Source organism: Muscardinus avellanarius (assembly GCF_963383645.1).
Source record: "Muscardinus avellanarius genome assembly, chromosome: 12".
NCBI classification, from domain to species: domain Eukaryota; kingdom Metazoa; phylum Chordata; class Mammalia; order Rodentia; family Gliridae; genus Muscardinus; species Muscardinus avellanarius.
The window spans coordinates 94,993,185-95,020,728 of NC_137798.1; the positions used below are offsets into that span (position 1 = coordinate 94,993,185).

A 27,544-nucleotide genomic window follows, 5' to 3' on the forward strand; every position below is an offset into this window, starting at 1 on the left:
GAAACAACATCTCAATATCAGGCCAGTGGTAGAGACGCAGAATCTCCAGCATTCAGCAGAGTGTGGTGGCACACGCCTATTAATCCTAGCATTTGGGAGGCTGAGGCAGGAGGGTGGCAGGTTCAAGGTCAGCCTCAGCAACACAGCAAGATTCTGAGCAACCTAGTGAGACCCTCTTTCGAAAACAAAAGACAGAAAGGGCTGAGGGTGCCAGGCTGGTGGAGCACACATACTCCCGATACTTGGGAGGCTAAAACAGGAGGATCACAGGTTCAAGTCAGCCTCAGCAACTTATAAGGCTGTGGGCAACTTTAGTGAAACCTTGTTTCCAAATAAAAAAATAAAAATAAAAAGCAGGGAGTGGTGGCGCACGCTTGTCATCCCCGTGCTTGGGAGGCTGAGACAAGAGGATCGCACAGGTTCGAAGCCAGCCTCGGCTACTTAGTGAGGCTCTCAGCAACTTAGTGTGACCCTGTTTCTAATAAAATATAAAATAGGTCTTGGAGTATAACCCATAGGTAGAAAGCCTCTGGGTACCACCCCCAGTGCCACCAAAAAAAAAAAAAAAAAAAAAAAAAATAGAGCTAGGGGTATAGCTTGGAGGTAGACTGTCCCCAGGTTCAATCCCCAAGACCACAATAAAATTTAGAAGAAAAAAAATTTTTCTTTTTTTTTTTTTGTGGTAGTGGGGATGGAACCCTTCTACCTCCGGGTGATAATCCTGTCTCAGCCTCCCAAATGCTGGGATTACAAGTATGTGTCACCACGACCAGCTAGAAAATTTTTTTTTTAATTTATTTTACTGCCGGGCGTGGTGGCGCACGCTCCCCTGGGCTTGGGAGGCAAAGACAGGAGGACCGCGCACGTTCGAAGCCAGCCTCCGCTGGCTTAGGAGACCCTGTTTCCAAATTTTAAAAATATATTAAAAAATAGGACACCCGGGCGTGGTGGCGCACGCTTGTAATCCTCGCGCTTGGGAGGCTGAGACAGGAGGATCACACAGGTTTGAAGCCAGCCTCAGCTACTTAGTGAGGCTCTCAGTAACTTAGCGAGACCCTGTTTCCAAATAAAATATAAATAGGTCTGGGAGTATAGCCCGGAGGTAAAAAGCCCTTGGGTTCCATCCCCAGTAACACACACACACACACACACACACACACACACACACACACACACACAATAGGTCTGGGAGTGTAGCCCAGAGGTAGAAGTGTTTCCAGGAACCCCAGTACCACCAAAAAAAAAAGATTTTACTTAGCCAGGCATGGTGGCGCACGCTTATAATCCCAGCATTCAGGAGCCTGAGACAAGAGGATCTCAGTTTGCAAACAGCCTCAGCTACTTACAGAGGCCCTTTGCAACTCAGTGAGACTGTTTCAAAATAAAGAATTAAAAAATAGGGCTGGGGGGCCGGGCGTGGTGGCGCACGATTGTAATCCCCACGCTTGGGAGGCAGAGACAGGAGGATCACGCAGGTTCGAAGCCAGCCATGCACTCTGGCTTAGGAGACCCCGTTTCCAAATAAAAATATAAAATAGGTCTGAGAGTGTAGCCTGGAGGTAGAAGGGCTTCCAGGAACCCCAGTACTACCAAAAAAAAAAAAAAAAAAATAGGGCTGGGGGTGTAAGCTCATAGGTAAATGCCCCTGGATTCCATCCCTAGTACTGTGGGATTCTACCTCTAAACTACACCCCCAGCCCTATTTTTTATTCTTTATTTTGAAACAGGGTCTCGCTGAGTTGCAGAGGGCCTAAGTAGCTGAGGCTGGCCGCGAACTGGGAACCTCTTGTCTCAGTCTCCCAAATGCTGGGTTTACAAGTGTGCGCCACCACGCCCAGCTCTAAAAAAATTAAAAAGGGGCTGAGGGTATACCTTAGAGGTAGAATGCCCCTGCATTTGCTCCCTAGTACCACCAAAAAGAGAAACCCTCTCCAGCGTTCAACAGCATCAGAGAACACTGCATCTCAAACACTGCCACGCCACGCCTGACCGGTGAGGGCGAGCGGGCGGCCCCCAAGGAAAGGCCCATCAATAAGGCACTTGTTGCAAGAGGGGTAAAAGTCCTCAAAGCACGCATGCCTCTGGCCCAGGAGCCTCTGCGAGGGGCTTACCCTGAGGAAACAAGAGACAGCTGTTGAAATACGTACGTATTTTCAATTCAGAACCAGACTCAGTATCAATGAGAATAGTACCGCCACATGACAAAAGGTTGTGTAGACACTGACACTCCTATTATGAGAGAATATTTAACGACGTGAGAAAATGCTCAGCTGGGGCGTGGTGGCGCACGCTTGTAATCCCTGCGCTCGGGAGGCCGAGACAGGAGGATTGCACAGGTTCGAAGCCAGCCTCAGCTACTTAGTGAGGCTCTCAGCAACTTAGTGAGACCCTGTTTCCAAATAAAATATAAAATAGGTCTGAGAGTGTAGCCTGGAGGTAGAAAAAGCCCCTGGGTTCCACCCCCAGTACCACCAAAAAAAAAAAAAAAAAACTCACCATAAAGAGGGAAAAAGTAGGTTCTAGGCGGTGTGAAGGAAAAGACTGCACTTTGAAACACAAAGAAGCAACGTCCTCCCTGGTGGTGAGACCGTGGGCAGATTTAATATCCTCTTTATTTCCTAAACTGCAATAAGCAAACCCTTTTATAATAAAAAAAAAAACACTACCTTTAATTTCCTCAGAATAGGGACGTGAGCTACAAAATCTAGACAACAGCTCTCCTCTTTGACCTTTGAAGTCAGGTGGGGAGACAGTAATTTCTCCTCTGCAAATCCAAGACAATGCGTTATTCATAAAGCAGGCTCCACGCGGCGGTGGCTGTGGCCTCCTGGACTCCCCGAAGCCCCGCACACGCTCTCGAGCCCGCAGAGCAGCTAAGAAGGCAACCGACTCTGTAACAAAACCCTCTGGAGCACACCACACAGCGTGTGTGCTGTTCCCACCAACAATGTCGGACGTACGTTTCCTTCCATTCTTGCTCCTGACAAAAGCAGTTCATTTCTCAGTGTGAGCTGCACGTTTCTCGAGATCACTCTTATTGGCAGTGGTCAGCCGGGACTTAACAAATACGACTGCAGAAGGCTCAGTCTCGGAAATAAGGCTGGGCAGGGGCACCGTGCTACCATTTAATAACTTCGGTCTAAAGGTCACAGAAAGCAGGCTGGGGGTGCAGCTCAGTGGTAAAGCACATGCCCTACACGCCCCGAGTTTGATCCCCAGCACCTTTAAAAAAAATCATAGCTGGGCGTGGTGGCGCATGCTTGTAATCCCTGCGCTTGGGAGGCAGAGACAGGAGGATCGCGCAGGTTCGAAGCCAGCCGCGTGTGCTGGCTTAGGAGACCCTGTTTCCAAATAAAAAATGTAAAAATAGGTCTGGGAGTGTAGCCTGGAGGTAGAAGGGCTTCCAGGAACCCCAGTACCACCAAAAATAAATAAATAAATAAAATAAAAATAAAAATAAAAATAAAAAAATCATAGAAAACAAATCCCCATGCATGTACAGGTGTAAACATACATATACATATGTACATATATACCAAAGAGTATTAAAAGGTGGACCAAACACCATCAATTAATGGCAGAAAAAGGAGCGAGATGGCAGGTGTGCAAGGCACGGCGCGGGGCAGCACGCCCCCCCAGAGAATGCACACACGTCTGCCAACGCTGCGCGTGGTGGATTTCTGCTAGGCTGGCCTTATTTTAGACCAGCTCTGCTCTCAAATAAACCCACATTTAATGTAAATATTTGAGGCTCTAAGTGGACAAAATAAACATACATAAATCCAAAATTCAGGGGGCCTTCAGAAAATGCAGATTCCAGGGCCCTGGCCCCAGCAGAGCCCCGGCCATCAGGTCAGGAGCAGCGAGACAGAATCCCAGCCACACCGGCCAGGGCTCCCGGAGGAGGCGGAGAGTCTGGTCTCTGCAGATGTTCGGCGGCTAACTTGAGCCCAGGTTCCTCAGCAGAGGCCCCATCCTTCCAAATGGTCAGACTCCACTGCGCCACAGGAGAGGGAGATGCAGGGAGAGGGCCAGTCTCCTGGGGGACAAGGCCCAGGGCGAGGTGGTGAAATTTTGCTGTGCCTGCCAGAAAGCTCCCAAAGGGAGTCCTGCCCCAACCCCCCAGTCAGCGCAGGGAAAGGCCTGTTATCACTGTTCCACCCAGGGCTCCTTCCCAGTCGGGAGGCTGAGCAGCAATTCTTTGGGAAAACGTTGGTGAAAACCCTTTCACAATAATAACCGGGCACGTTTCTGCAGTGCTGCGAGGCGGGTGGGGAAACAGGCAGGATATGCAATTGTATATATGGCGTGCCCACAATGGCATAAAACAAAATCCATTCACTGGAGAGCTGAGGGGAAGCCCTAGATGGCGACTGTCTCTGGCGGGGGGCGCACGGGCGGCTCCGATTTCTTGCTACATATTTTCCAGGCTGTTCATAAAGAGCGCGCATTACTTCGAGCATGAGAACTGAACTTGATTTCACCATAAACCGGAATGGGGGGAAAAAATACACAGCAGGACACTGCGCGCAGGTCAAGGGTCAGTCCCGAGCGCAGGGGAGGCCGTGAGCTGGGGGAGGCCGCAGCAAGGGCTCCAGCTAGTGTCCTTACACCCTCGCCCCTGGGCACAACACACGCTAGGCCCCCTCCAAGAGCTAAGGGGCAGAGGGAGGAGGACAGGGCTGCAGGGCCCTCTTCCTAACTCCATGTCCTCCTAGCCACTGCTTCCTTCCTGAGGCTGCTCCCTGTCTTCTGGAACCCTACAGAGCACCCCAAAAACAGCAAACTGTGTCTACACTGACACTGTCTCAAGTGGGCAGAGAGCCCTTTGGCCCAGCCCAGGCCTGGACCCTCAGAGGTGCTGACCACCCACGACACGAGGCCTCCTAGGCCCGCCGGACCTGAGGCCGACACCTGCACAGCCAAGAGCCCGGCCCTGTGCACGTGTGATTTGCAGACAGCCTGAGACCTCCATCGCCACCTCCTGCCACACCTGGGCTAGCCCCACCTGTGCGGAGCTGGGCCCTGGCCTGGCCGGTGTGCCGCTAGCTCTGACCCGGCACGCATGCTGTTCTGGTGCGCACACCCTGCCCAGTTTTGAGTCCTCGGAAATCTGATGAGCCTTCATCCAAGTATGAGAAACGCTGGCTCCAGTCGAGTCAGGAGCTGCTCCTGTGCCTCTTGGCTTTTTTTTTTTTTTTGGTGGTACTGGGGGTGGAACCCAGGGGCTTTCTAACTCCAGGCTACAATCCCAGACCTATTTTATACTTTATTTGGAAACAGGGTCTCGTTGCTGAGAGCCTCACTAAGTAGCTGACGCTGGCTTTGAACCTGCTCCATCCTCCTGTCTCAGCCTCCCAAGCGCAAGGATTACAAGCGTGTGCCACCACGCTCGGTTTGCCTCTTGGCTTCTACCTGCACCATCCCCTTCTCTCTTTCCCTGGACCCTCCAACCTTGGAAGCCCAGTCGCCCACAAAAATCCACTCAGCATCAACTTCTCAGAGAAGCCCTCCCACCTCATGCACCACGCAGCCCGGGCGGGGGCTTGACTCTCAGCACTCGGCCCTGAGAGCATCTGCAGACGGGGACTAGGCCTGAGCACTGCACAACCGGCGCGGCCCCCGTTCATTGGCAGCGCTATGGCCTTTGCCTGGTGGTCACCAGGGAGGCGTTGGCTGAAATGCCTGCCCCCCAATACCCACCAGTGCGTGGCACCCCTTGGACAAAGATACACATCCGCTTTGGCCCCTAGAACCAGCTCTCCAGGACTCCCGGGGCAGCTCCTCCCAGCCTCTGCCTGAGCTCCGGCTGCATCACACATCGGAGACTCAGGGGCCCGTGAAGCAGGCTTCCAACCACCTGCGGCCCAGAAGGGAAGGGAATGGAAACAGCCATGGCAGAACACTGGGACACTGCACACCCCTCTCCCCCATCCTGTTTCAGATCCAAGTTAAAGAGAAGCGAGGGTTCCTGCAGCAACCGCAGCCCTGGGCAGGAAGCGGCCCAGCCGCAAGGAACAAACCAAGCCACAGTGACCTCCACCCAGCTGACCCCAGAGCCAGCAGCCCGGCGCAGGGCAGAGGGGCCCCAGCGCCTTACACCAGCAGAGACCTCACGGCATGAGGGCGCCCCCAAGTCCCAGAGTGGGAAGCTGAGTGCTAGGAACAGGTCACAGGGCAGTGTCTGGCCACGGGTGAAGCCCCAGAGGAGACTTCTTGAGCAGTGGTGCTCAAACTGTGTTCCCTGAGGTCCTGGAGGGAGAGGCGGCTGCTGTGACGAGGCAAAGGACACTTGGGTTGTCCAGCCCCCAAGACAATCAAAGTGACTACAGCTTTACCTGGAGTCTCAAGAAAAATCATATGGGAAGACAGAGTTTCACTAAGAAAAGGCTTGAAAACCAGGGTTCTGAGGACCACGGTTGCAGCCCACGTCCCAGTGATGGCTAGCCGCAGTAGCAGAGCTGCTCAGCCCAAGATGCAGACAGCTTCTCCATCAGCCCCTCCCCCGGGCCCGCCGGCCTGAGCCACCAGGCACACACTGGGCAGACACGGAAAACATCTGAAAATGGACTCTCCACACTGTGATCCCGGGCTCTTCTGTGGTCCCCGACACCTGAGACAGGGGCATGGACAATACGCCCCTTCCAGTAAGTCTCCATTGACAGGCGGGCCGCGGCTGCAAACCCAGGTTCTCTGGGCCCTCACGGCACATACGTGAACCTATCTGCAGCTCAGAGAACGTTCGCTGAGCGATGCCACAGCTCGCCCTTACAGGATGCCCCACGAGGCGCCAGCAAAAGCACAGGGTCAGCAAGTGGCTGCCCAGACTCGCCCATCGCCTCTCCGGGCGTCCCACAGGGAAAGCGCTGAGCCCGACACTGCAGGCTCACACCCGAGCGCCCGGGCACGGGACCTGCCTTACCTGGTAGTAGGTCTTAATGTTTCTCACCAAGATGGTCAGGTTCTGGATGCGAAGGTTCACATCGTTGTTGACGTGCCTGTTGATGCGCTGATTGGTTGGCCGGGGATCTCTGGGGGAAGAAATAGGACAGTGGAAATTGTACCTCCCGGCACCTGCCAAGCTTCTTTTCCCAGCTGTGACCAGCAGCGTCCAGTGCTCTGGTCCCCTGAGCCTCATTAGTCCTTTAGTGACCACGAGGGCCGTGACAGCACGGTCCATCCTGACCCTGCTGCTGTCACGCCAGGCCCTGAACCCAGCCCCGCCCCGGCCCACAGGCCCGCGTCAGTGCTGCTTGGTCCCCAGGCCGGTCGCACACAGAGAGAATGCCCACTGTTATGCTGCACAGAAATCAATAACCTAGCTGGGTATGGTAGCACATGTTTGTGATCCCAGCATTCGGGAGGCTGAGACAGGAGGAGCACAATTCACGGCCAGCCTCAGCTACTTAGTGAGGCCCTTGGCAGAGAGACCCAGTTTCAAAATAAAGAATAAAAAATAGGGCTGGGGGTGTAGCTCGGAGGTAGAATGTCCCCGGGCTCCATAGCTCATATCGAAAAAAAAAAAAAAAAAACCCACACACAAAACAAAAACCAATAACCTAGCCAGAAACGAGTACTCAAGATTAAAAACTGAGCAGAACAAAACATGTGAAATATCAAGAAAAGTAGAAAAGAAGAAACAGTCAATAAAACCTTAAGGGTCCACTAAACATGGGCCTCCCTCTGCCACCCAAATTGGTCTTGGGCTGGTCCGATCTAGGGTTGACATTCCAGGGACATGATTCCTTTTTTCTTTTTTTGCAGTACTGGGGATGGAACCCAGGGGCATTCTACCTCCGGGCTATACCCCCAGTCCTATTTTTTATTCTTTATTTTGAAACTGGGTCTCAATGAGTTCTAAAGGGCCTCACTAAGCAGCCGAAGCTGGCCGTGAATCGTGATCCTCCGTCTCAGCCTCCCGGATGCTGGGATTACAAGCGTGCGCCACCACCCTGGCTTTTTCCAGGGATGCAATTCTATCCTGAAAACTGACATCATCAGTCTCTGGCGCTGTATGATCCTGTGATGGTTAATGTGGATGTGGCTGAGTAGCTGTGAGGTGCGGAGGATTACGAGACGCCTGGGCTTGCTGATGAGGGTGTTTCCTGAGGTGACCGGCAAGCCGGGGGGAGACCCGAGTGTGGGTGGCACCGTCCAACAGGCCGGGCTGCACAGAACAGAAGGCGGGAGGAGGAGGGAGCCGCAGGGGATGCAAACGCCATCCTTCCTGAGCGGGTCTTTCGGCGGCAGGCCCTCCAAGCTCCCCGTGGGGACTGTCCCAGCGACTCTCCAGGAGCGTCCCGGCCTTGGACCGGGCTGCACCGCTGGTCCTTCGTGTTCTTGGGCTCCAGCTCTTTAGACAGAGCAGCTGCTCGCTCCGCCAGCTCTCCAACAGACGCCTCTCTAGAACTACCTCGCTTCTGACCGTGCGCCAACCTAGTGAAGCATTTGTAATCACACACATACATATCCCGTAGGTTCTGAGCCTCTGGAGACCCCTGACTGAGGCTATGCCCTAGAAGGAACACTAAGAGAACCAGGCATGGGGGTGCGTGCCTTTCATCCCGGCACTCCTGAGACAGGAGGATTGCAAGTTCCAGGACAGCCTCAGCAATGTAGTGAGACTCTATGCAGCCTAAAAAGACTCTGTTTCAAAACAAAAATATAGAAAGGGCTGGAGTAGAGCTGAGAGATAGAATGCCCTAGGTTCTATCCCCAGTTACCACAACGAAAAACCAGCAAAAAAAAAAAAAAAAAAAAGCAGTAAGAGACACTTATGAGCCTGGACACAGTGGCACACACCTGTAATCCCAGTACTTGGGAGGCTGGGACAGGAGGATCATAGGTACGAGGCCACCCTCGGCAAGAGCAAGATTCTCAACAAGCTTCCCAGACCCTGTTTCGAAATTTAAAAAATAAAAATAAAAAGGAGTGTAGCTCAGAGGTAGAACGCCACTAGGGGGGTTCTATTCCCAGTACCAAAAAAAGAAGAGAGACACAGACACACACACACACACACACACACACACACACACACACACACACATCATTCAGATGGGAAACTCCCCAAGTGTGATTTATTTTTTCCATCCTCAGATCTGAGAACGATGAAACTTAGAAGTCAAGTGATTTGCGAGCGCATTCGGCTGCGTGCAAGGTATTTCTCCAGATCTTTTGGATAGTCAGAAATCGGTTCTTAGGAGAAGCGCGCTTCAAGGAACTGAGTCAGCTCCGCCCTTCTCGCTACTGCGGCTGCTTTTCATAACAAAGGCCTCCCCTCCAGCCCCAGTCCTAGACACCTGCTGCACTGACATCACACTCAGGCGCAGAACCTCCGGGGACTGCTGCGGGGACTGCTGTGGGGAGCTGAGGGAATAAACCCCAAAGCCACCGCGCTGGTTCATTCAAAGCCAACAATTGGCAGAAAACTGAGAAACAGAAGAAAAGAAAATCCCACACACGAAAATCATTTCAAACTTCATTGAAAGCACAGTGCTTTTTTGTAACGTGAACTGTTTAAAGTTCAACCTTTAAGCAAACATTTGAGGCGTATTAGCGCGGGCCTCGGCACCAAGCCATGAGTTAGCAAACCCTTCCACCTGCCAGGATCAGGCAGGGACTGCATCCAGTCTCTACACCCCCTGCAGCAGCCGCCGGGGTATCTCAGCCCACCGAGGACTTCTTTCCAACTGTCAGGCGACAGCATACCTTACATCCTTGCACGCACGGAGTCTGGCCAAGCTTTGTACGTATTCCCTGCTACTCTCGGGGCCGTTCATTACTGAGAAAATCAAGGTATACAGTTCTGCAGAAATTAATTTGGGAAAAGAGGCGACATCCAGAATTTAAACCCCAAAGGCATTTTTAGCTGCAAAAGTATTCCCAGCATTACAAAATAATTTCTCTGAAAGGTGCCATTCTCCTCCCTTGAGTGTAGCTACCAGAGGATGAGAAGCAATTTTAGTCACAAATGTGCTGCTTAATATCGCAGGACTTCGAGCTCCTTCTTTTATTGTTTTCGCAGTTCTGCATTTCATTTAGACAGGGCCGCCGGGCGTGGTGGCGCACGCTTGTAATCCCCGCGCTTGGGAGGCAGAGACAGGAGGATCGCGCAAGTTCGAAGCCAGCCGCGCGCGCTGGCTTAGGAGACCCGGTTTCCAACTAAAAATGTAAAAATAGGTGTGGGAGTGTAGCCCGGAGCTAGAAGGGCTTCCAGGAACCCCAGTACCACCAAAAAAATAAAAATAAAAAAATTTTAAAAATAAAATCAGACAGGGCCATCCCAGGAATGCCAGGAGCCCGGAACCTCGGTACACGAACACACAGACACTGCACACAGCCAGGCTGGGACCTCACGGCAAGGCACGGGGGATTCTGCCCACCCCTGCTTCATTCTCCCCCAATTCTGGGAAGAAATCACTAGAGGCAACAATATTCCCAAAGAATCCTAACATGTGCTGTCTGACTAATTAGGCTAATTATCATGATCATTAGTACTCCCTCTTTTAACTAAGGCTTTCTGGGTAAAGAGAGGTTGTTAGAAAACAAAGTCTCGACCGTAGTTAAGGAAGGTGTGCTTCCCGCCTCTGTGCTGCAGGAAGGGGCGCTGAGGCACGGGCTGCCGCTCTCTGAGCCTCAGTGTGCTCATCTGCAAAATGGCTACAGGTCCTTCCAGCCCTGAAAGGCCTCATTCTCTGAAGCCCAAGGCTAGGTCAGCAAACCCGGACTGGACTTGGTTCTGTCCGCCAGGAAGACGTGATTCTAACCATCGTGAAGCTGCATTTCCCCAAAAGCAATTGTTAAGAAAAGTCATCTCTTGAGCCGGGCGTGGTGGCGTGCACTTGTAATCCCCGGGGCTTGGGAGGCTGAGACAGGAGGATCGCACAGGTTCGAAGCCAGCCTCGGCTACTGAGTGAGGCTCTCAGCAACTTAGTGAGACCCTGTTTCCAAATAAAATACAAAACAGGTCTGGGAGTATAGCCCAAAGGTAGAAAGCCTCTGGGTTCCACCCCTAGTACCCCCCCCCCAAAAAAAAGGAAAGAAAAGCCATCTCCTTTACACGTAGCCCTAGGACATAAAAGCTCTCAGTCTCTCATCAGGACCTGAGGACAAGAGAGAGACACCAGCACATGTGGCGGCTGGTCCTCAGAGATTCCAACTTCAAAGTATGGAGCCCCCGGGGCTTCCTTCTCATTAAAACTTCTAACTAGTAAAGATGAAATCAAGCCGGGCGTGATGGCGCACGCTTGTCATCCCAGTACCTGGGAGGCTGAGAAAGGAGGATTGCAGGTTGATAGCCAGCCTCAGCGACTTAATGAGACCGCGTTTCAAAATAAAATGTAAAAGAAGGCTGGGGCGATAGCTCAGAGGTAGAATGCCCCTGGTTCAATCCCCAGTACCAAAAATAAAGTAAGATCAAATCAATCAATTCTGTGGGAATCTTAAGAGAGCCAGAATTTAGGTTTATAGTCTCTGAACTTCTGGTTTTTGGTCATATTTGAAAGATTTCCTAAACTTAAAACTGAATCAAAGGCCGGACATGGTGGTACACACTTATAATCCTAGTACTTGACAGTTTGAGACAAGAAGATGGCAGGTTCAAAGCCAGCCTCCAGGCCGGGCGTGGTGGTGCACGCTTGCAATCCCAGCGCTTGGGAGGCTGAGACAGGAGGATCGCAGGTTCGAAGCCAGCCTCAGCAATTTAGTGAGGCTCCCAGCAACTTAGTGAGACCCTGTTTCCAAATAAAGTATAAAACAGGTCTGGGAGTATAGCCCGGAGGTAGAAAGCCCCTGGGTTCCACCCCCAGTACCAAAAAAAAGCCAGCCTCCACAACTTAGCAAGGTTCTCAGCAACCTAGTGAGACCCTGTTTCCAAGTAAGAAATAAAATCAGGCTGGGGTATAAGTTGGGAGATAGAATGCCTCTAGGTTCACTCTCCAGTACCAAATAATAAAAATTAAAAAATAAATCTGAATCAAGAAACCATGTATTGTCACAGAGAGATACCCACAGTACATTATAGGTTTCTCTATTTTTTTTAAGGGGGGCTTCTGGGGATGGAACTCAGGGCATTCGATCTCCGAGCTACACCTCCAGCCCTATTTTTTACTCTTTTTTTTTTTGGTGGTACTGGGGGTAGAACCCAGAGGCTTTCTACCTCCGGGCTATGCTCCCAGACCTATTTTATATTTTATTTGGAAACAGGATTTCACTAAGTTGCTGAGAGCCTCACTAAGTAACTGAGGCTGGGTTTGAACCTGTGTGATCCTCCTGTCTCAAGCCTCCCAAGCACTGGGATTACAAGCGTGCGCCACCACGCCCGGCTTATTTTTTCCTCTTTATTTTGAAACAGGGTCTCACTGAGTTGCAGAGGGCCTCAAAGAGTAGATGAGGCTGTCCACAAACCGTGATCCTCCCGTCTCAGCCTCCTGAATGCAGGGATTACAAGCTTGTGGCTCTACATCATAGGTATAAAAAGGATGCTAGAGCTGGGCGTGGCGCACGCTTGTAATCCCAGCACTTGTGAGGCTGACACAGGAGGATCGCACAGGTTTGAAGCCAGCCTCAGCTACTTAGTGAGGCTCTCAGCAACTTAGTGAGACCCTGTTTCCAAATAAAATAGAAAATAGATCTGGGAATATAGCCCAGAGGTAGAAAGCCCCTGGGTTCCACCCTCAGTACAATAAATAAATAAATACAATAAATAAATAAATAAATAAATAAATAGGATGCTAGAACATTTGTAATCCCAGTACTTGGGCGGCTGAGACAGGAGGATCACAGGCTCAAGACCAGCAACATAGTGAGACCCTCAACCACCTAGCAGAGACACTGTTCCCAAACAAAAACTTACAAAAAGGACTAGAGGTAAAGCTCAAAGGTAGACAATGCCCCTGGGTTCAATCCCCAGTACCACACACGCATTAAAAAGGCCCATGAGGAGCGTTATATTCCTCAGGAAAAAAAAAAAAAAAATTACTGGGCTGGAGGTGTAGTTAAGTGGAAGCCCTGGGTTCCATCCCCAGTACCACAAAGAGGGAGAAGGTAGCCGGGCGTGGTGGCGCACGTTTGTAACCCCAGCATTCGGGAGGCTGAGACAGGGGGATCGCGGTTCGTGGACAGCCTCAGCTGCTTAGGCCCTTTGGAACTCAGTGGGACCCTGTTTCAAAATAAAGAATAAAAAATAGGGCTGGGGGCAGTGTAGCTCAGAGGTAGAATGACTCTGGGTTCCATCCCTAGTACTGCAAAAAAAAAAAAAAGGGGGGGGGGGAGATATTTAACTTCTCAGGGAAATATCTTTCTGTCCCAACATTTTTGCAGCAACGCAGACTCGCGCAGTCAACAGGTATTTGGCCTTTTCTCCTCAGCTTCTGCATCTGTCAAATGGGAATATAATTCCTCTTGGAGGGCACTGGTGGGGGATTCTCTTCAAATGCCTTTTAGAAGCTAAAGAAACTCTCCCGTTAGTCTGAAGATGCTTCCAGCCTGTGAATAGTTAACATGATAGCCTGAATTCTGCAGCTAGCACCAGGAATCAGAAAGGAGCCCGAACAAGGGCTGGATTTACTGCTGGAGTTTCACGGGCCCAGGCGCCCATCCCGAGTCCCAAGCTCCCAAATGCAGGCCGCAGCCAGTGCGTGAAGCCCAGTGTCCCCGCGCACAAGCGCACGCACACATGTGAGCATGCACAGGAACCCAGGCCCGCGTCCAGCCGCAGCAACGGACATTTGTTGGCATTTTCTGTATGCGTCATCTTACTTAGTCTTCCCAGTCTACGAAATTCCATCCTTGAGCCAGGCATGGTGGCGCACGCCTGTAATCCCAGGGCTTGGGAGGCCAAGAGAGAAGGACTGCAGATTCTAGACCAGCCTCAGCAACCTAGCAAGACCCTATTTCAAAACAAAAATAAAGCCGGGCGTGGTGGCGCACGCTTGTAATCCCTGCGCTTGGGAGGCTGAGACAGGAGGATCGCGCAGGTTCGAAGCCAGCCTCGGCTACTTAGTGAGGCTCTCAGCAACTTAGTGAGACCCTGTTTCCAAATAAAATATAAAATAGGTCTGGGAGGATAGCCCAGAGGTAGAAAGCCTCTGGGTTCCACCCCCAGTACCCAGTACCACCAAAAAAAAAAAAAAAAACCACACACACAAAAATAAATAAATAAAAAATAAAAGGGGCTGGGGATGCCATATCTCAGAAGTAGAATGCCCCTGGGTTCAATCGTTAGTACCAAAAAAATTTATCTTTTATTACATATCAGGAAATTGAAGCTTAGAATGCTAAAGTAATTTGCCCCACCTGACCGAACCAGTAGTGGCTGAATTTGTCCACAAGTGCCAGCTAGGGTGAGGCTCTAAAGTCATTTCCTGACAGGCGTGGTGGCGCAAGCTTGTAATCCTAGCATTTGGGAGGCCTAGATAGGAGGCCTCAGCTACTTAGTGAGGCCCTCTGCAACTCAGTGAGACCCTGTTTCAAAATAAAGAATAAACAATAGGGCTGGGGGTGTAACTCGGAGGTAGAATGCCCCTGGGTTCTCTCCCTAGTACCAAAAAAAAAAAAAAAAGTAATTTCCTGCAAGGGAATGTAAACTGTGTCCAGCATGCATCGGTCCTTTGCTCGTCCTTGGGCACGGTGGCACGGAGCAGAGCCAAGGCACTCAGAGTCACACTCTGATTCAGGAAAGTCTCCGGTACCTGGGCCTCCCCTGAAAGCCGAGCCCACAGGGCTTTCCTGCTTCCAGGTGACGGTGATGTCACCGGGAGGCCTGGGCCAAGAGAAGACTAGCTCAGCCTTCTAGGGTTGCCTGAGACAATGGCCAGGTGCCGTCACGTGACCCCGGCCAGCCTCCAGATGGCTCTGGGGTGTTAGGTAACAGCCTCTTATCTGCCGCACCCCATGGAGCCCTGCCAGCCATACTGCTCTGCCATTTCCTGGGCAGACCAGGGACCAGCAGCACCCAGGCTGGGCTCCCAGGGCAGGAGAAAAGGCGGAACCCCTCCCCTACCCGCACCTTATCCTGACTTTTCTCTACTTGGCAGAAGGGGAAACCAAGGCCCCCCTGTGGTACAGAAGCAGATGTGGAGCCGGGCGTGGTGGCGCACGCTTGTAATCCCCGCGCTTGGAAGGCAGAGACAGCAGGATCGTGCAGGTTCGAAGCCAGCCACGCGCGCTGGCTTAGGAGACCCTGTTTCCATATAAAAATGTAAAAATAGGTCTGGGAGTGTAGCCCGGAGGTAGAAGGGCTTCCAGGAACCCCAGTACCACCAAAAAAAAAAAAAAAAAAGCAGATGTGTGGGGCTTTGCCAGGGAGAGGACAGAGGCTGAGAATGGGGTGACTAAGGGGCTTGAGAGTGTGAGGGGAAAGGTAAGTTAAACAAAATCTTTCAGGAGTATGATGGCGCACACATCGGAGAGGAACGGATCCCAACATGCGGTCAGCAGCAAGGGCTGCACCGAAGGCCAGCACAGCATCTCGGCGCATCCCCTCAGAGAATGGCACCGCGCTTGTAATCCCAGCATTTGGGAGGCTGAGGAAGGAGGATCGGGGTTTGCAGACAGCCTCGGCTACTTAGTGAGGCCCTCCATAATTCAGTGAGACCCGGTTTCAAAATAAAGACTAAAAAATAGGGCAAGGGGTATAGCTCAGAGGTAGTATGCTCCTGGGTTCCATCCCCAGTACCACAAAATCAGGCTGGGGTATAAATTGGGAGATAGAATGCCTCTGGTTTCACTCTCCAGTACCAAATAATAAAAATTAAAAAATAAATCTGAATCAAGAAACCATGTATTGCCACAGAGAGATACCCACAGTACATCATAGGTTTCTCTATGCAAAAAGAAAAAAAGACAGAAAAAGAAAAAAGCAGGGTCTCACTAGGTTGCTGAGGCTGGCCTTGAGCACGGGATCCTCTTGTCTCAGCCTCCCAAGTACTGGGCTTACAGGTGTCTGCCACCACATCCAGCTCCTATTTATTTTTAAATTGAGTTAACTTTTAGAAAGGGACGAATGGGTGTTGTCCAATTGGGTGTTGTCTTCAGCCACGGCTAGATAAGTTTGTATAAAATGAGGCATAGTCCACAGAACATTTGGACCCCCCAAAAGTCCCCTGTGACCTTTTGCAGCCATCCCCACCCACGGGGAGACACTGTCCTGACTCCTGCTACCTACAGCCAGGTTATCCTGATCCCCCTGTGTGGCAGGCGGGCCTGTGCAGCCCAGTCTCTTCTCTTTCTAGAAAGCCACTGTCAGCTTCCCGGTCCCTTCCTCGGTGCCTGACCCGGCTGGAGACCTACCGGGTTTCCACTTGCAGAATGATCCCCCTGGCTTATCACAGAGGAGAAACTAACATTTAGAATTGCCAAGGGGGACGGGAGCAGCCCTGCTACTGAGCTTAGCCGCAGGCCAACGCCAGCAAGTGATGAGCTGGCGTTTCTGAAGCACCGCTCCAACAGGCTTTCCTGATTTATAAGCAAGTGGTAAACGCTGAAGGAATTCCAAAGGTCAGGGGAGAAAGAGAAACAGTCTGGGGCTTTTGTTCTCCCAGGCGCCCGGGTGTAAAAGCTGAATGAGAGGGACAGGGACACCACTTTTTTTTTTTTTTTTTTAATTAAACGATCTCAGGCTAGGGTTAGGGCAGGTTGAAGTTTGGTCCTTATACCAATGGAACCCAGGTAATTTTCAGAATCTCGCAGATTGGGGAGAGTTGCCAGAGCCCCAGCCTTCCCCAGACCAGCCCCAGGAAAACTCAATGTACCCTAAGAAGTGCTGTCAAAACTGACAACAGATTTGTCGTTTTAGGAGCTAATCAAACATTGAAGATTGGTAAGATTAGAACTGCCTTAAAAAAAAAAAAAAAAAAAAAAAAAAAAAAAGCATGGCAGGGTCTCTCCCACGACATGACACCAGATGACTCAGGAAAGCAAAGGAGCCACCTGACGGGTCGCGAGGGGCCCTCTTTAGGTAGAACCTCTCTAACCACTCTGGATGTGCCAAGGCAGTCTGCCCAGCCTCCTTCAACGGACAAACACGCTCACTCCGTTGGCGAGGAGACTTCTGCTGGAGCCTGATAACTCGCCGGTGGCAGGCGAGTAGGTGAGGTGAGGGGAGAGGGCTGATCCTCGGAGAACACTGGGGTGTTTATTTTGTTCCAAGTGCCCTTGAATCATACTGACACTCGGTTCCAATGTGTTCTTTGCAGTTTCTGAGTTAAAAACAGAAAGCAGCTGGAGGAGCCAACACCTACACTCGCAGGCTGTCAATCAGAGACAGACTCTGCAGAACCCCAAGAGAAAAGGATGTGGTCAGAGGTAGGAAGCAGAACCAAGACTCTCTAAACCTCATGCCTCCAAAGGGTGCCCCAGCCTGGGCTCCCGGTGCCCCTCCTAACACAGCCAACCGCCCAGCCCAGGGGACCTGAAACAGGCCAGGGATGGGAACTCAGGCAGGTGCCCTGACCTACCTACACTGAAACTTCCTAGTCACCCTCCAATGCTCCAGCCCACCCCACACTTCCTGTAACCAGACGCTCTCGGATACGGTTCCCTGCCCCAATAAAGAAAGGGGGCTTTTTCATTTAATTGCTTAAACCACAGTTAACTCCTCCAGTTTGAGGTCAATTGCACTACCTACGCCAGGTGGATGACAGTTCCAAATTTCTTCCATCGGACCAGCTGCCACAGCCGGGTCCTGGGAGGTCTTTACACACCCAGGAAAGTCGTAAAAGCACCCCGCCTACAGAAGTGCCCTCCCTCCCTCGCCACCTCGCCTCCCGCGCCTACCGTCTCAGTCTTACTTAAATTCCCCTGACTTCAGCCTCCCCTTCCCCTTCGCAGGGGCCCACTTACATCTGCAACATGATTTGGTTCAGAAAGATGCCATCCACTAAATCCATGTACATGGCCAAGTTGTCCTGGGTGCCGCCGCCAAACAAGCCAAAAGTTTTCACCTGCCGGGAGGTGCAAGGGCGGAGAGAGAGGCGGGAAGTCAGCGGGTGCCGACGCCGGGAGGGAGGGTGCCGCTGCAGGGGCCGCCACGCCCGCCGGCCTCCCCAGCACCCAGCCCGCCCCGGCCGCGGACCCTCCCCGCTGCAGCCGGGCGCGAGGCGGGAGGGGAAACTTCCTGGCGTCCCGCGGCGGGCCCAATAATAAAGGACTTCTCAATAAAGGTCTCACGTCTCGGATCCACTGGACAGCGGCGCGCACACCCACCGGGCGCCCCCACGCCCCCGCCGCCCCGCCATCCGCCCTCGGGGTCTCGGTTTCAGAAAGTGCACCAGAAAACTGCGGCCGGGGGCGTGGGCCCCCTCGGCGGAGACCCCCGCGCCGCGAGCCCCGCAGGAGCAGGTGCACCCGCCCCGCCCCGGCCCGCGCGGCCCGCGGGGAGGGCTGGCGGCGGAGGGGCCCGGCGCCCGCCACTGGCTGCGCCCCCGCCATCGCGCCGCCGCGGCCGGGGCGCTCACCCAGGTCACCAGCGGGCTCTGCAGGAAGAGCTCCAGGAGCTCGGACACCGTCACGTCCATGCTGAGGCCGCCGCCGGCCCCGCGCCGCGCCGCGCACAAAGCCGCCCCGGCGGCGGGCGGGGAGGCGCGGGGAGGGAGACAAAGGCGGGGCCGGCGGCGGCGCGAGGGGCGGGGCCTCGGGAGCTCCGCCCCCAGCCCGCGGCGCCTCCGCCCGCCCCGCCCGCCCCGCTCACCTGCGCCCACCCGGGCCGCCCCGGAGGAGAGTTAGGGGGCGCTGAAACCCCTGACCCGGGCCCACGGCGGTCCCCGGCGCCCTGCCTCCTAAAGAAGTTCCTAGCCGGGCGTGGGGGCGCACGCTTGTCATCCCAGCGCTGGGGAGGCTGAGACCGGAGGATCGCGGTTCGCGCACAGCCTCGGCTCCCTAGTGAGGCCCTCTGCAACTCAGTGAGACCCGGTTTCAAAATAAAGAATAAAAAAAGAAAAAACAGGGCAGAGGGTGTAGCTCGGAGGTCGAATGCCCCTGGGTTCCATCCCCAGACCCACACTAAATAAATAAATAAATACATAAATACATAAATACATAAATAAATAAATATAAATAAATAAATAAAAATAAATAAGCCGGGCGTGGTGGCGCACGCTTGTAATCCCCGCACTTGGGAGGCTGAGGCAGGAGGACTGCATAGGTTCAAAGCCAGCCTCAGCAACTTAGTAAGACCCTGTTTCCAAATAAAATATAAAAAATGGGTCTGGGAGTATAGCCCGGAGGTAGAAAGCCTCTGGGTTCCACCCCCAGTACCAACAATAAATAAATAAATAAATAAATAAATAAATAAATAAATAAATAAATAAAATAAAAATAAAGCCGGGCGTGGTGGTGCATGCTTGTAATCCCAGCATTTGGGAGGCTGAGACTGGAGGATCGCGGTTCGCGGACAGCCTCAGCTACTTAGTGAGGCCCTCTGCAACTTAGTGAGACCCTGTTTCAAAATAAAGAATTAAAAATAGGGCAGGGGGCCGGGCGTGGTGGCGCACACTTGTAATCCCCGCACTTGGGAGACTGAGAAAGGAGGATCACACAGGTTCAAAGTCAGCCTCAGCTACTTAGTGAGGCTCTCAGCAACTAAGTGAGACCCTGTTTCCAAATAAAAATATAAAATAGGTCTGGGAGTATAGCCCAGAGGTAGAAGGTCTCTGGGTTCCACCCCAGTACCACCAAAAAAAAAAAAAAAAAAAAAAAAAAAAAAATATATATATATATATATATATATATATATATATCTCAGTGATCGAATGCTCCTGGGTTCCATCCCTAGACCCGCAAAAAATAGATAGATGATAGATAGATAGATAGATTAGGGGTGTAGCTTGGAGGTAGAGAACCCTGGGTTCATCCCCAGGACCACACACAAAAAAAGAATAAAAAAGAATAAAAAATAGGGCAGGGGGTATAGCTCGGAGGCCGAATGTTCCTGGTTCCATCCCCAGACCTGCAAAAATAAGAAAAAAGAAAAGTTCCAGCAGGAAGAAGGCGCAGGAAGAAGGTGAGGTGGCCCACCAACCCGATCTACCCACCCTCCACCCCCCACAAAACACAGCCACCTCGCCCAGGGCCAGGGGAGGAGGGCCAGATTCCAGCCGGAACGCACGCAGCACTTAGAGGCAGGGGACAGACAAGGACCAGAACTCCCGACTGGATGCAAAGCAAGCCCCAGGCCAGGCCAGGCCAGCGAGCTGTCCGGGCGGTGTGGAGCTGAGTTCCAGCCCAGGCTCTGCCACACCGCCTCCGCCGGGGGTAGCTCGCACTGCCATCTAGTATTGTCCGAAGCACTCTGTGCGATTGGGGGAATTTAATCCTCACGGTAACGCGGTTCTCAGATAAGCCACCTGGGCACGCCTGGCGGGGCGCTCGTCGTGTACACAGCCCGCACTCGGCGGCCGCGGGTTGGCTCCTTTGTGATCTTCAAAGTTGGCTCTGTCAAGTGTTGGGGCTGCGACATCTGCTGGTCATCTGTAGTATTACGGCTCAGTTCTGGCAGGTGAGGGTAGAGATTGTGGCCTCAGAGGTTGCAAAGGGAAGGGTAAAGCCGGGCGTGGTGGCGCACGCTTGTAATCCCGGCGCTTGGGAGGCGGAGACAGGAGGATCGCGCGGGTTCGAAGCCAGCCGCGAGTGCTGGCTTAGGAGACCCTGTTTCCAAATAAAAATGTAAAAATAGGTCTGGGAGTGTAGCCCGGAGGTAGAAGGGCTTCCAGGAACCCCAGTACCACCAGGAGGAGGAGGAGGAGGAGGAGGAGGAGGAGGAGGAGGAGGAGCTCAGAGGTAGGATACCCACCACTGCCTTCTATCCCCTGACCAAAAAAAAAAAAAGAAAAAAGGCATGAGGTGTTTCCACGTCCATCTTTAGTCAGCACAGCCCTGTTTCAAACAGTAAGAGGCCCTCCTTGTAGCCAGAGTTTTTTTCCCACACTGATCTTAATCCTTTTTGGAAGATGAGGAGGAGGACTCTCTAAAGCCATAGTCTTTCAAACTGAGAAATGCATGGATGCCTAGTGTGGAGGCACAGGCTTGTAATCCCAGCATTTGGAAGGCTGAGACAGGAGGATTGCAGGTTCAAGGCCAGCCTCAGCTACTTATTGAGGCCCTTTACAACTTAGTGAGACCCTAAATAAATAATAAAATAAAATAAAAATAGGGATGAGGGTATAGCTGGGAGGTAGAATGCCCCCCTGGTTCAATCACCAGTACTGCTTTTTTTTTTTTTTTCCTATTTGTGGTCCTGGAAATGGAACCCAGAGGCATTCTACCTCCAAGCTACACTCCCAGCCCTATTTTTTATACTTTATTTTGAAACGGGGTCTCACTGAGTTGCAAAGGGCCTCACTAAGTAGCTGAGGCTGTCTGCAAACTGCGATCCTCCTGTCTCAGCCTCTGGAATGCTGGGATGACAAGTGGGTGCCACCACAGCCGGCTTCCCAGTCAGTAATGCATTAAAAAAAAAAAAAATGCATGGGCAAATGCTGTCAGGCAGGACACATTCCCCATCCTGGAGTGGGAATTTCCCCTGGGGACAGTAACAATGCCTGGGCTGCAGCCACCTCGGGGATTTGTTCTGGGGTCAGTCAGTATTGGTACATCCGCCGCCATTCCTTGGGGACTACTCCACCAGGATCTAAAGGGTTGAACTCTGTCCCTTGGTCCCCAAGAGGCAGCTAGGCCACAGAACTAGCTGGTGCCCCAGGTTGTGGGTAGGAAGGCTTCCCAGGACTGGGTGACCTCAGCAATTTACTCCCCCCAAGCCTCTTAATCTGTGGAATTGAAATAAGAATAGTTTCCCTGCAAAGTGGCTTTACAAGGTAAGTTTCAAGTTCAAGGTCATGCATTTTATAAGGGGTGTGGAAGCCTAAAGGGTTAGTAAAGAGATTTCCGGAACTAGACGGTGTTGGGGGTGTTGCTCCAAGGTAAATCGCCCCTGGGTTCATCCCCAACACTGCAAAAATAAAAAAAAAGGTGTGGCTCAGAAGTAGAATGTACCAGTTCAATCCCCAGTAACACACACACACACACTTTTCCTTTTTTTTTTTTTTCTTTTCCTTTTTTTTTATCTCCGAGCGACAACTCCAGCCCTATTTTTTATTCTTTATTTTTTGAAACAAGGTCTCACTGAGTTGCGAAGGGCCTCACTAAGTAGCTGAGACTGGCTTCAAACCTGTGTGATCCTCCCATCTCAGCCTCTCAAATGCTAGGATTACAACATGCACCACCATGCCCAGCTTCTTCTTTATTTTGAAACAGGGCCTCACTAAGTAGCTGAGGCTGTCCACGAATTGTGATCCTCTAGTCGCAGCCTCCCAAATGTTGGGATTACAAGTGTGTGCCACCAGGCCCAGCTCTTGCTTAGCATTCTTGAAGCCCTAGTTTGAATTCATAGCACTGCAAAAAATAGATTTAAAAATGCATGCAGAGTACTGGGTTTGATCCCCAGGAGACTGGACGTCCATGTATTAAGTATCTATTTTGCATATGCCATTGGGATATCTTTAAGATATTGGGCTATCTTGTTTATTAAAGAAAACAAGCTGCCCGGTGACACACAACTGCAATACCAGTACTAGGAAAGATGGGACAAGGGGATTGTAGTTCAAAACCCACCTCAGCAATTTAGTGAGACCTAGGGAGACCCTGTTTCAAAACCCAAAAACTTTAAAAAAGGGGGGAGGGATGGGTGAATAGCTGCAAGGTAGAAGGCCTCTGGGTTTAATCTGCAATATCAAAATGAACAACCACCAAAAAGTGCCAGGCATGGTGGTATATGCCTGTAATCCCCACTGATCTCAGCCTTGGGAGGTTGAGATAGGATTGCAGGTCAACCTTGGAGGTAAAATAATCCTGGGTTCCATCCCCAACACACACACACACACACACACTCCTTTTATCATTCCTTTTTTTGTATGTGTGGTACTGGGGGTGGAACCCAGAGGCTTTCTACCTCCGGGCTACACCCCCAGACCTATTTTATACTTTATTTGGAAACAGGGTTTCACTAAGTTGCTGAGAGCCTCACTAAGTAGCTGAGGCTGGCTTCGAACCTGTGCGATCCTCCTGTCTCAGCCTTCCAAGCGCGGGGATTACAAGGGTGCACCAACACACCCGGACCCTTTTATCATTCTTATGGAGAAGTGTCTACTGGATCAACATAGGAAATCTATGATCACAACCCATCCATCTACTTATAAACCTAAGTCCAGGAAGAATTTATCTGGGGGACTGGAGAGGTCAAGGAAAGTTGTCTCCAACCACAGCTATTTTAAGAAACAAGACATTTGATCTAGAAGTCAAGACATTTAGCTTTGTAATCCCAGCATTCAGGACAGCCTCAGCTACTTGGTGAGGCCCTTTGCAACTCAGTGAGACCCAGTTTCAAAATAAAGAATAAAAAATAGGGCAGGGGGTGTAGCTCAGAGGTCGATGCCCCTGGGTTCTACCCCCAGAACCGAAAAAAAAAAAGAGAAAGTTTTACTTAGAGCCAAGATGAGGCAGTAAGGCTGAGAAAAATAGAAAGAAGTGATTTAATATCAGGAATCACAGGCCAGATGTGGTGCCGCATACTTGTAATCCCAGTGCTGAGACAGGAGGATCGCACAGGTTTGAAGCCAGCCTCAGCTACTTAGTGAGGCTCTTAGCAACTTAGCGAGACCCTGTTTCCAAATAAAGTATAAATTAGGTCTGGAAGTAGAGCCCAGAAGCAGAAAAACCCCTGGGTTCCACCCCTAGTACCACACACACACACACACACACATCAGTAATCACAACATACTGATGACTATCGCGTTTCATCATATGTCTCTGTGGGTGATATAATCCAACCCATAAAAATTTTTATAATCTTGTTTCTTAAAACATTATGGGTGTTACGGATTGAGAGAATATGGTTTGAAGAAACTGTTCCCAGGGAATCCCTGCTAAGGTCCCGGACACACTTTCCCCCAACCCATAACAAAAACCCCAAACGACCCCAAACAGAAGAAATACCGTGGATTCTTGTCCTAAGCTAAGAATAAATATGCATACCTTGGACCGTTGCTGAAGATTTAAAGTTTATTAAAAGATGGAAATACAGAAAATAGAAATACAGCCCCATGCCAAAATGTCCTGGGGGGTGACTCGAAATGAATACACCAAAGGGATTACACGTGGACTCGGCCTTTTATACTCACGACCTCCATCTTGTTTGCGTAACTCTGACGTAGTGAACGTCCCTGTAAAGTACCTCCCCTTAACCCTGTAAGGTACCTCCCCCAGCAAGGTGTGGCAAGGCGTCTCCTTTCCTGAAGGACAAGGTCAAACCCTGCCTTTTCCTCCCTAGATCACCACGTAGATCTCTTTAGAAAGCTGAAGTCCTAGCTCTCCTCTATTGACTTGGTAATTATTTTGAGCCAGGTTAATTTACATTGGAATAGCTGCCTGTCTTAGGCAGAGGTCAAGTCCTTGCACAGATCTGCCCCTCACCCATGTCTGCTGCCATTTTGATACAACTATTTTTGAAATATCAATCGTCTTCTTTTGAAATATATTAATAATCAGAGCTTTCTCAAATCTTCCTAGGCCGTTCCCAATACTGGTACAATGGGAGCTGGGAGAGGTGGCTCACGCTTGTAATCCCAGCATTTGAGAGGCAGAGTCAGGAGGATCATGGTTTGCAGACAGCCTCAGCTACTTAGTGAGGCCTTTTACAACTCAGTGAGACCCTGTTTCAAAATAAAAAATCAGGGCCGGGTGTTGTGGCATACACTTGTAATTCCAACATTTGGGAGGCTGAGACCAGAGAATCACAGTTCACAGACAGCCTCAGCTACTTAGTGAGGCCCTCTGCAACTCAGTGAGACCCGGTTTCAAAATAAATAAAAAATAGGGCAGGGGGTGTAGCTTGAAGGTCGAATGTCCTGGGTTCCACCCCAGACCCACCCAAAACAAACAAACAAAAAAAAAAAAAATCAAAGCCAGGCTTGGTGGCACGCGCCTGTAATCTCAGCAGGATTTGGGGGGGCTGAGAAAAAAGGATCTGGATACACAGCCAGCCTCAGCTACTTAGTGGGACCCCTTACAACTCAGACCCTGTTTCAAAAATAAAGAATAAAAATAGGACTGGGGCTGTAGCTTGGAGGTAGAATGCCCCATCTCCAGTACTGCAAAAAAATTGGGGCTAGGGGTGTAGCTTGACAGTAGAATATCCCTGGGTTCCATCCCAAGTACCAGGGGGGAAAAAAAAAAAAAAGACATTATGGCAGTAAAGGTTAGTGTAAAAGGATGCGAACTCTAGCTAGCATTCTTGTACTTCCTTTGAGCTACACTGGAAGCCCTTCTACCTCCGAGCTACACTCCCAGACCTATTTTATACATTTTTAAAATTTTTGGAAACAGGGTCTCTTAAGCCAGCATGGGTGGCTTCAAACCTGTGTGATCCTCCTGTCTCCGCCTCCCAAGCACGGGGATTACAAGCGTGCGCCACTATGCCCGGTTTATTATTTTGAAACAGGTCTCAGTGAGTTGCAAAGGGCCTAAGTTGCTGAGGCTGGCCTTGAACCACAATCTTCCTATCGGTTTACTCTTAAGTTTTTGACAATGCTGCTGAAACATTTATGCCGGTGATGTGGCTCATTGGTGGGATACTTGCTGAGCGTGCATGAGAACCTAGGTTAGATCCTTAGCACCGCAAAGCCTTAAATGAAAATCCCCAAAACACTGAGTGCTGCTGGGTATGTCCCTAATCTTAGTACCTGAAAGGCCGAGACAGGAGGATCATGTTGGAACCCAGCCTCAGCAACTTAGTGAGACCCTGTGTTATGGTTAGATGTTCCCTGAGGAGCTCAAGTCATCAACGTTCAGGATTAATAACTAAGTCACGAGGGTTGTCATCTCAGCAGTGTGTAGCTCTACTGTACTGGACTTACGGCCTGTAACCTAGGCAGGTGGGGTGGGCCTGGAGGTGGGCCCCTCGAGGTGGCTTTCCGGACTGTGCTTGTATCTTTGAAGCCCCTGGTTTTGCACTCTTGCTTTCAACCTCCACACTGTGAGAGCAGACCTCCTTCTCTCCCTTGCTGCTTTCTGCCACCATCCCCTGAGCTGTCCAGCCTGACATGAACCGAAACTCAGATCTCTTAAAAAAAAACTATGAGCAAAGCCGGGCGCGGTGGCGCACGCTTGTAATCCCAGCATTCGTGAGGCTAAGACAGGAGGATCTTGGTTTGCCGACAACCTCAGCTACTTAGGGAGGCCCTTTGCAACTCTTTGAGATCCTGTTTCAAAATAAAGAATAAAAAATAGGGCAGGGTTGTAGCTCAGAGGTAGAATGCACCTGGGTTTCATCTCTAGTAAACCCCCCACACACACACCAAAAAAATTTTGAGCAAATAAATCTTCCTTTCTCTACTTGTGTGGTCAGCTGTTTTGAATTATGGCAACAAGAATGTTGATCTATATACCATTTTAAAATAAGCAATTAAAAGAAGGGTTAGGGGTATAGCTCAGAGGTAGAATGCCCCTGAGTTCAATCCCTAGTACAAAAACAAAACAATGCCAGCAAATTTCAGTACCGGGATGGAACCCAGGGGCACTGTACCTCTGATCTGCACCTCCAAGCCTAGTTTTTAGTTTTTTTCCATTTCTGAAACAGGGTCTCACCGAGTTGTGAAGGGCCTCGTTAGCTGAGGCTGTCTGCAAACCACAATCATCCAGTCTCCGCCTCCTGAATGCTGGGATTACAAGTGTGTGCCGTTGCACCTGGCCCCAAGAAGCATTTTATAATGATAGATCCTAGAAATGTTTTCCAATTAAACCTTCTAGTTTAAACTTGTGCTGTTCCAAATCTTGCAACCTTTACAAAAACTACTGCTCAAATAAATTAAGAATAAAAATAGCAGGTCTTTTCTTCTCTGCATCGTTTTTTAAGTTCACAACGATTGAATTGCAAAATCTGGAGAAAATTACACGCAGGATCTGAGTAAAGCTGGAAAGAAAACTACCAGAAATCACTCTACTACCACACCAGGTTCAGGGGAGCATTTTTGGTTAAGAGAGGATGTCAAGTTGTTTCTTGTAGTAATTATAAATCTTTTTCACAAGCATGGATTATCATTCTGAGAGGTAAATAAAATTTTTTTTCTTTTTTTTTTTGTAGACCTGGTCATGGGGTCTTCTATCTCCAGGCTACACTCCCAGACCTATTTTATATTTTATTTGGAAACAGGGTTGGTCTCACTAAGTTTTTGAGAGCCTAAGTAGCTGAGGCTGGCTTCGAACCATAAACACGTCAAACCAAAAACCATAAACATGGGAAATGAGTAAAAGAATCAACTGGCATCTTAAAAGTAGGAAAAAATTATAATTATACTCACATCAGTTACCAAAATAACATTTATGATTAAGAGCATGATCTTTTTTTTTTGGGGGGGGGTGGTACCAGGAACTGCACCAGGGCCTCACACATGCCAAGACATTACCATACCACTGCGCTACATGCCTAGTGCTTTTAGTTTTGCAACAGGCTCCATTGTAGAGGCTGGCCTGGAACCTGCAATTCTCCAGTCTGAAG

General features: G+C 50.6%; 1 protein-coding gene across 3 annotated transcripts in view; it reads right to left on the reverse strand.

The window, feature by feature from the left end:
- Positions 1–18,524, reverse strand: part of CCDC88C (coiled-coil domain containing 88C) — a gene marked incomplete at both ends in the record, with an annotated part of 134,013 nt that extends 115,489 nt beyond the window's left edge. For 2 of the 3 annotated variants that reach the window (XM_080706993.1, XM_080706992.1), the window contains 3 exons: positions 6,923–7,031; positions 17,842–17,942; positions 18,456–18,515. In XM_080706993.1, the coding sequence (XP_080563119.1) occupies positions 6,923–7,031; positions 17,842–17,942; positions 18,456–18,515 (270 nt within the window). Of the gene's footprint in view, positions 1–6,922; positions 7,032–17,841; positions 17,943–18,455 lie in introns of all 3 variants that reach the window. The other variant, XM_080706994.1, reaches the window with a different exon arrangement.
- Positions 18,525–27,544: the final 9,020 nt, after the last annotated feature.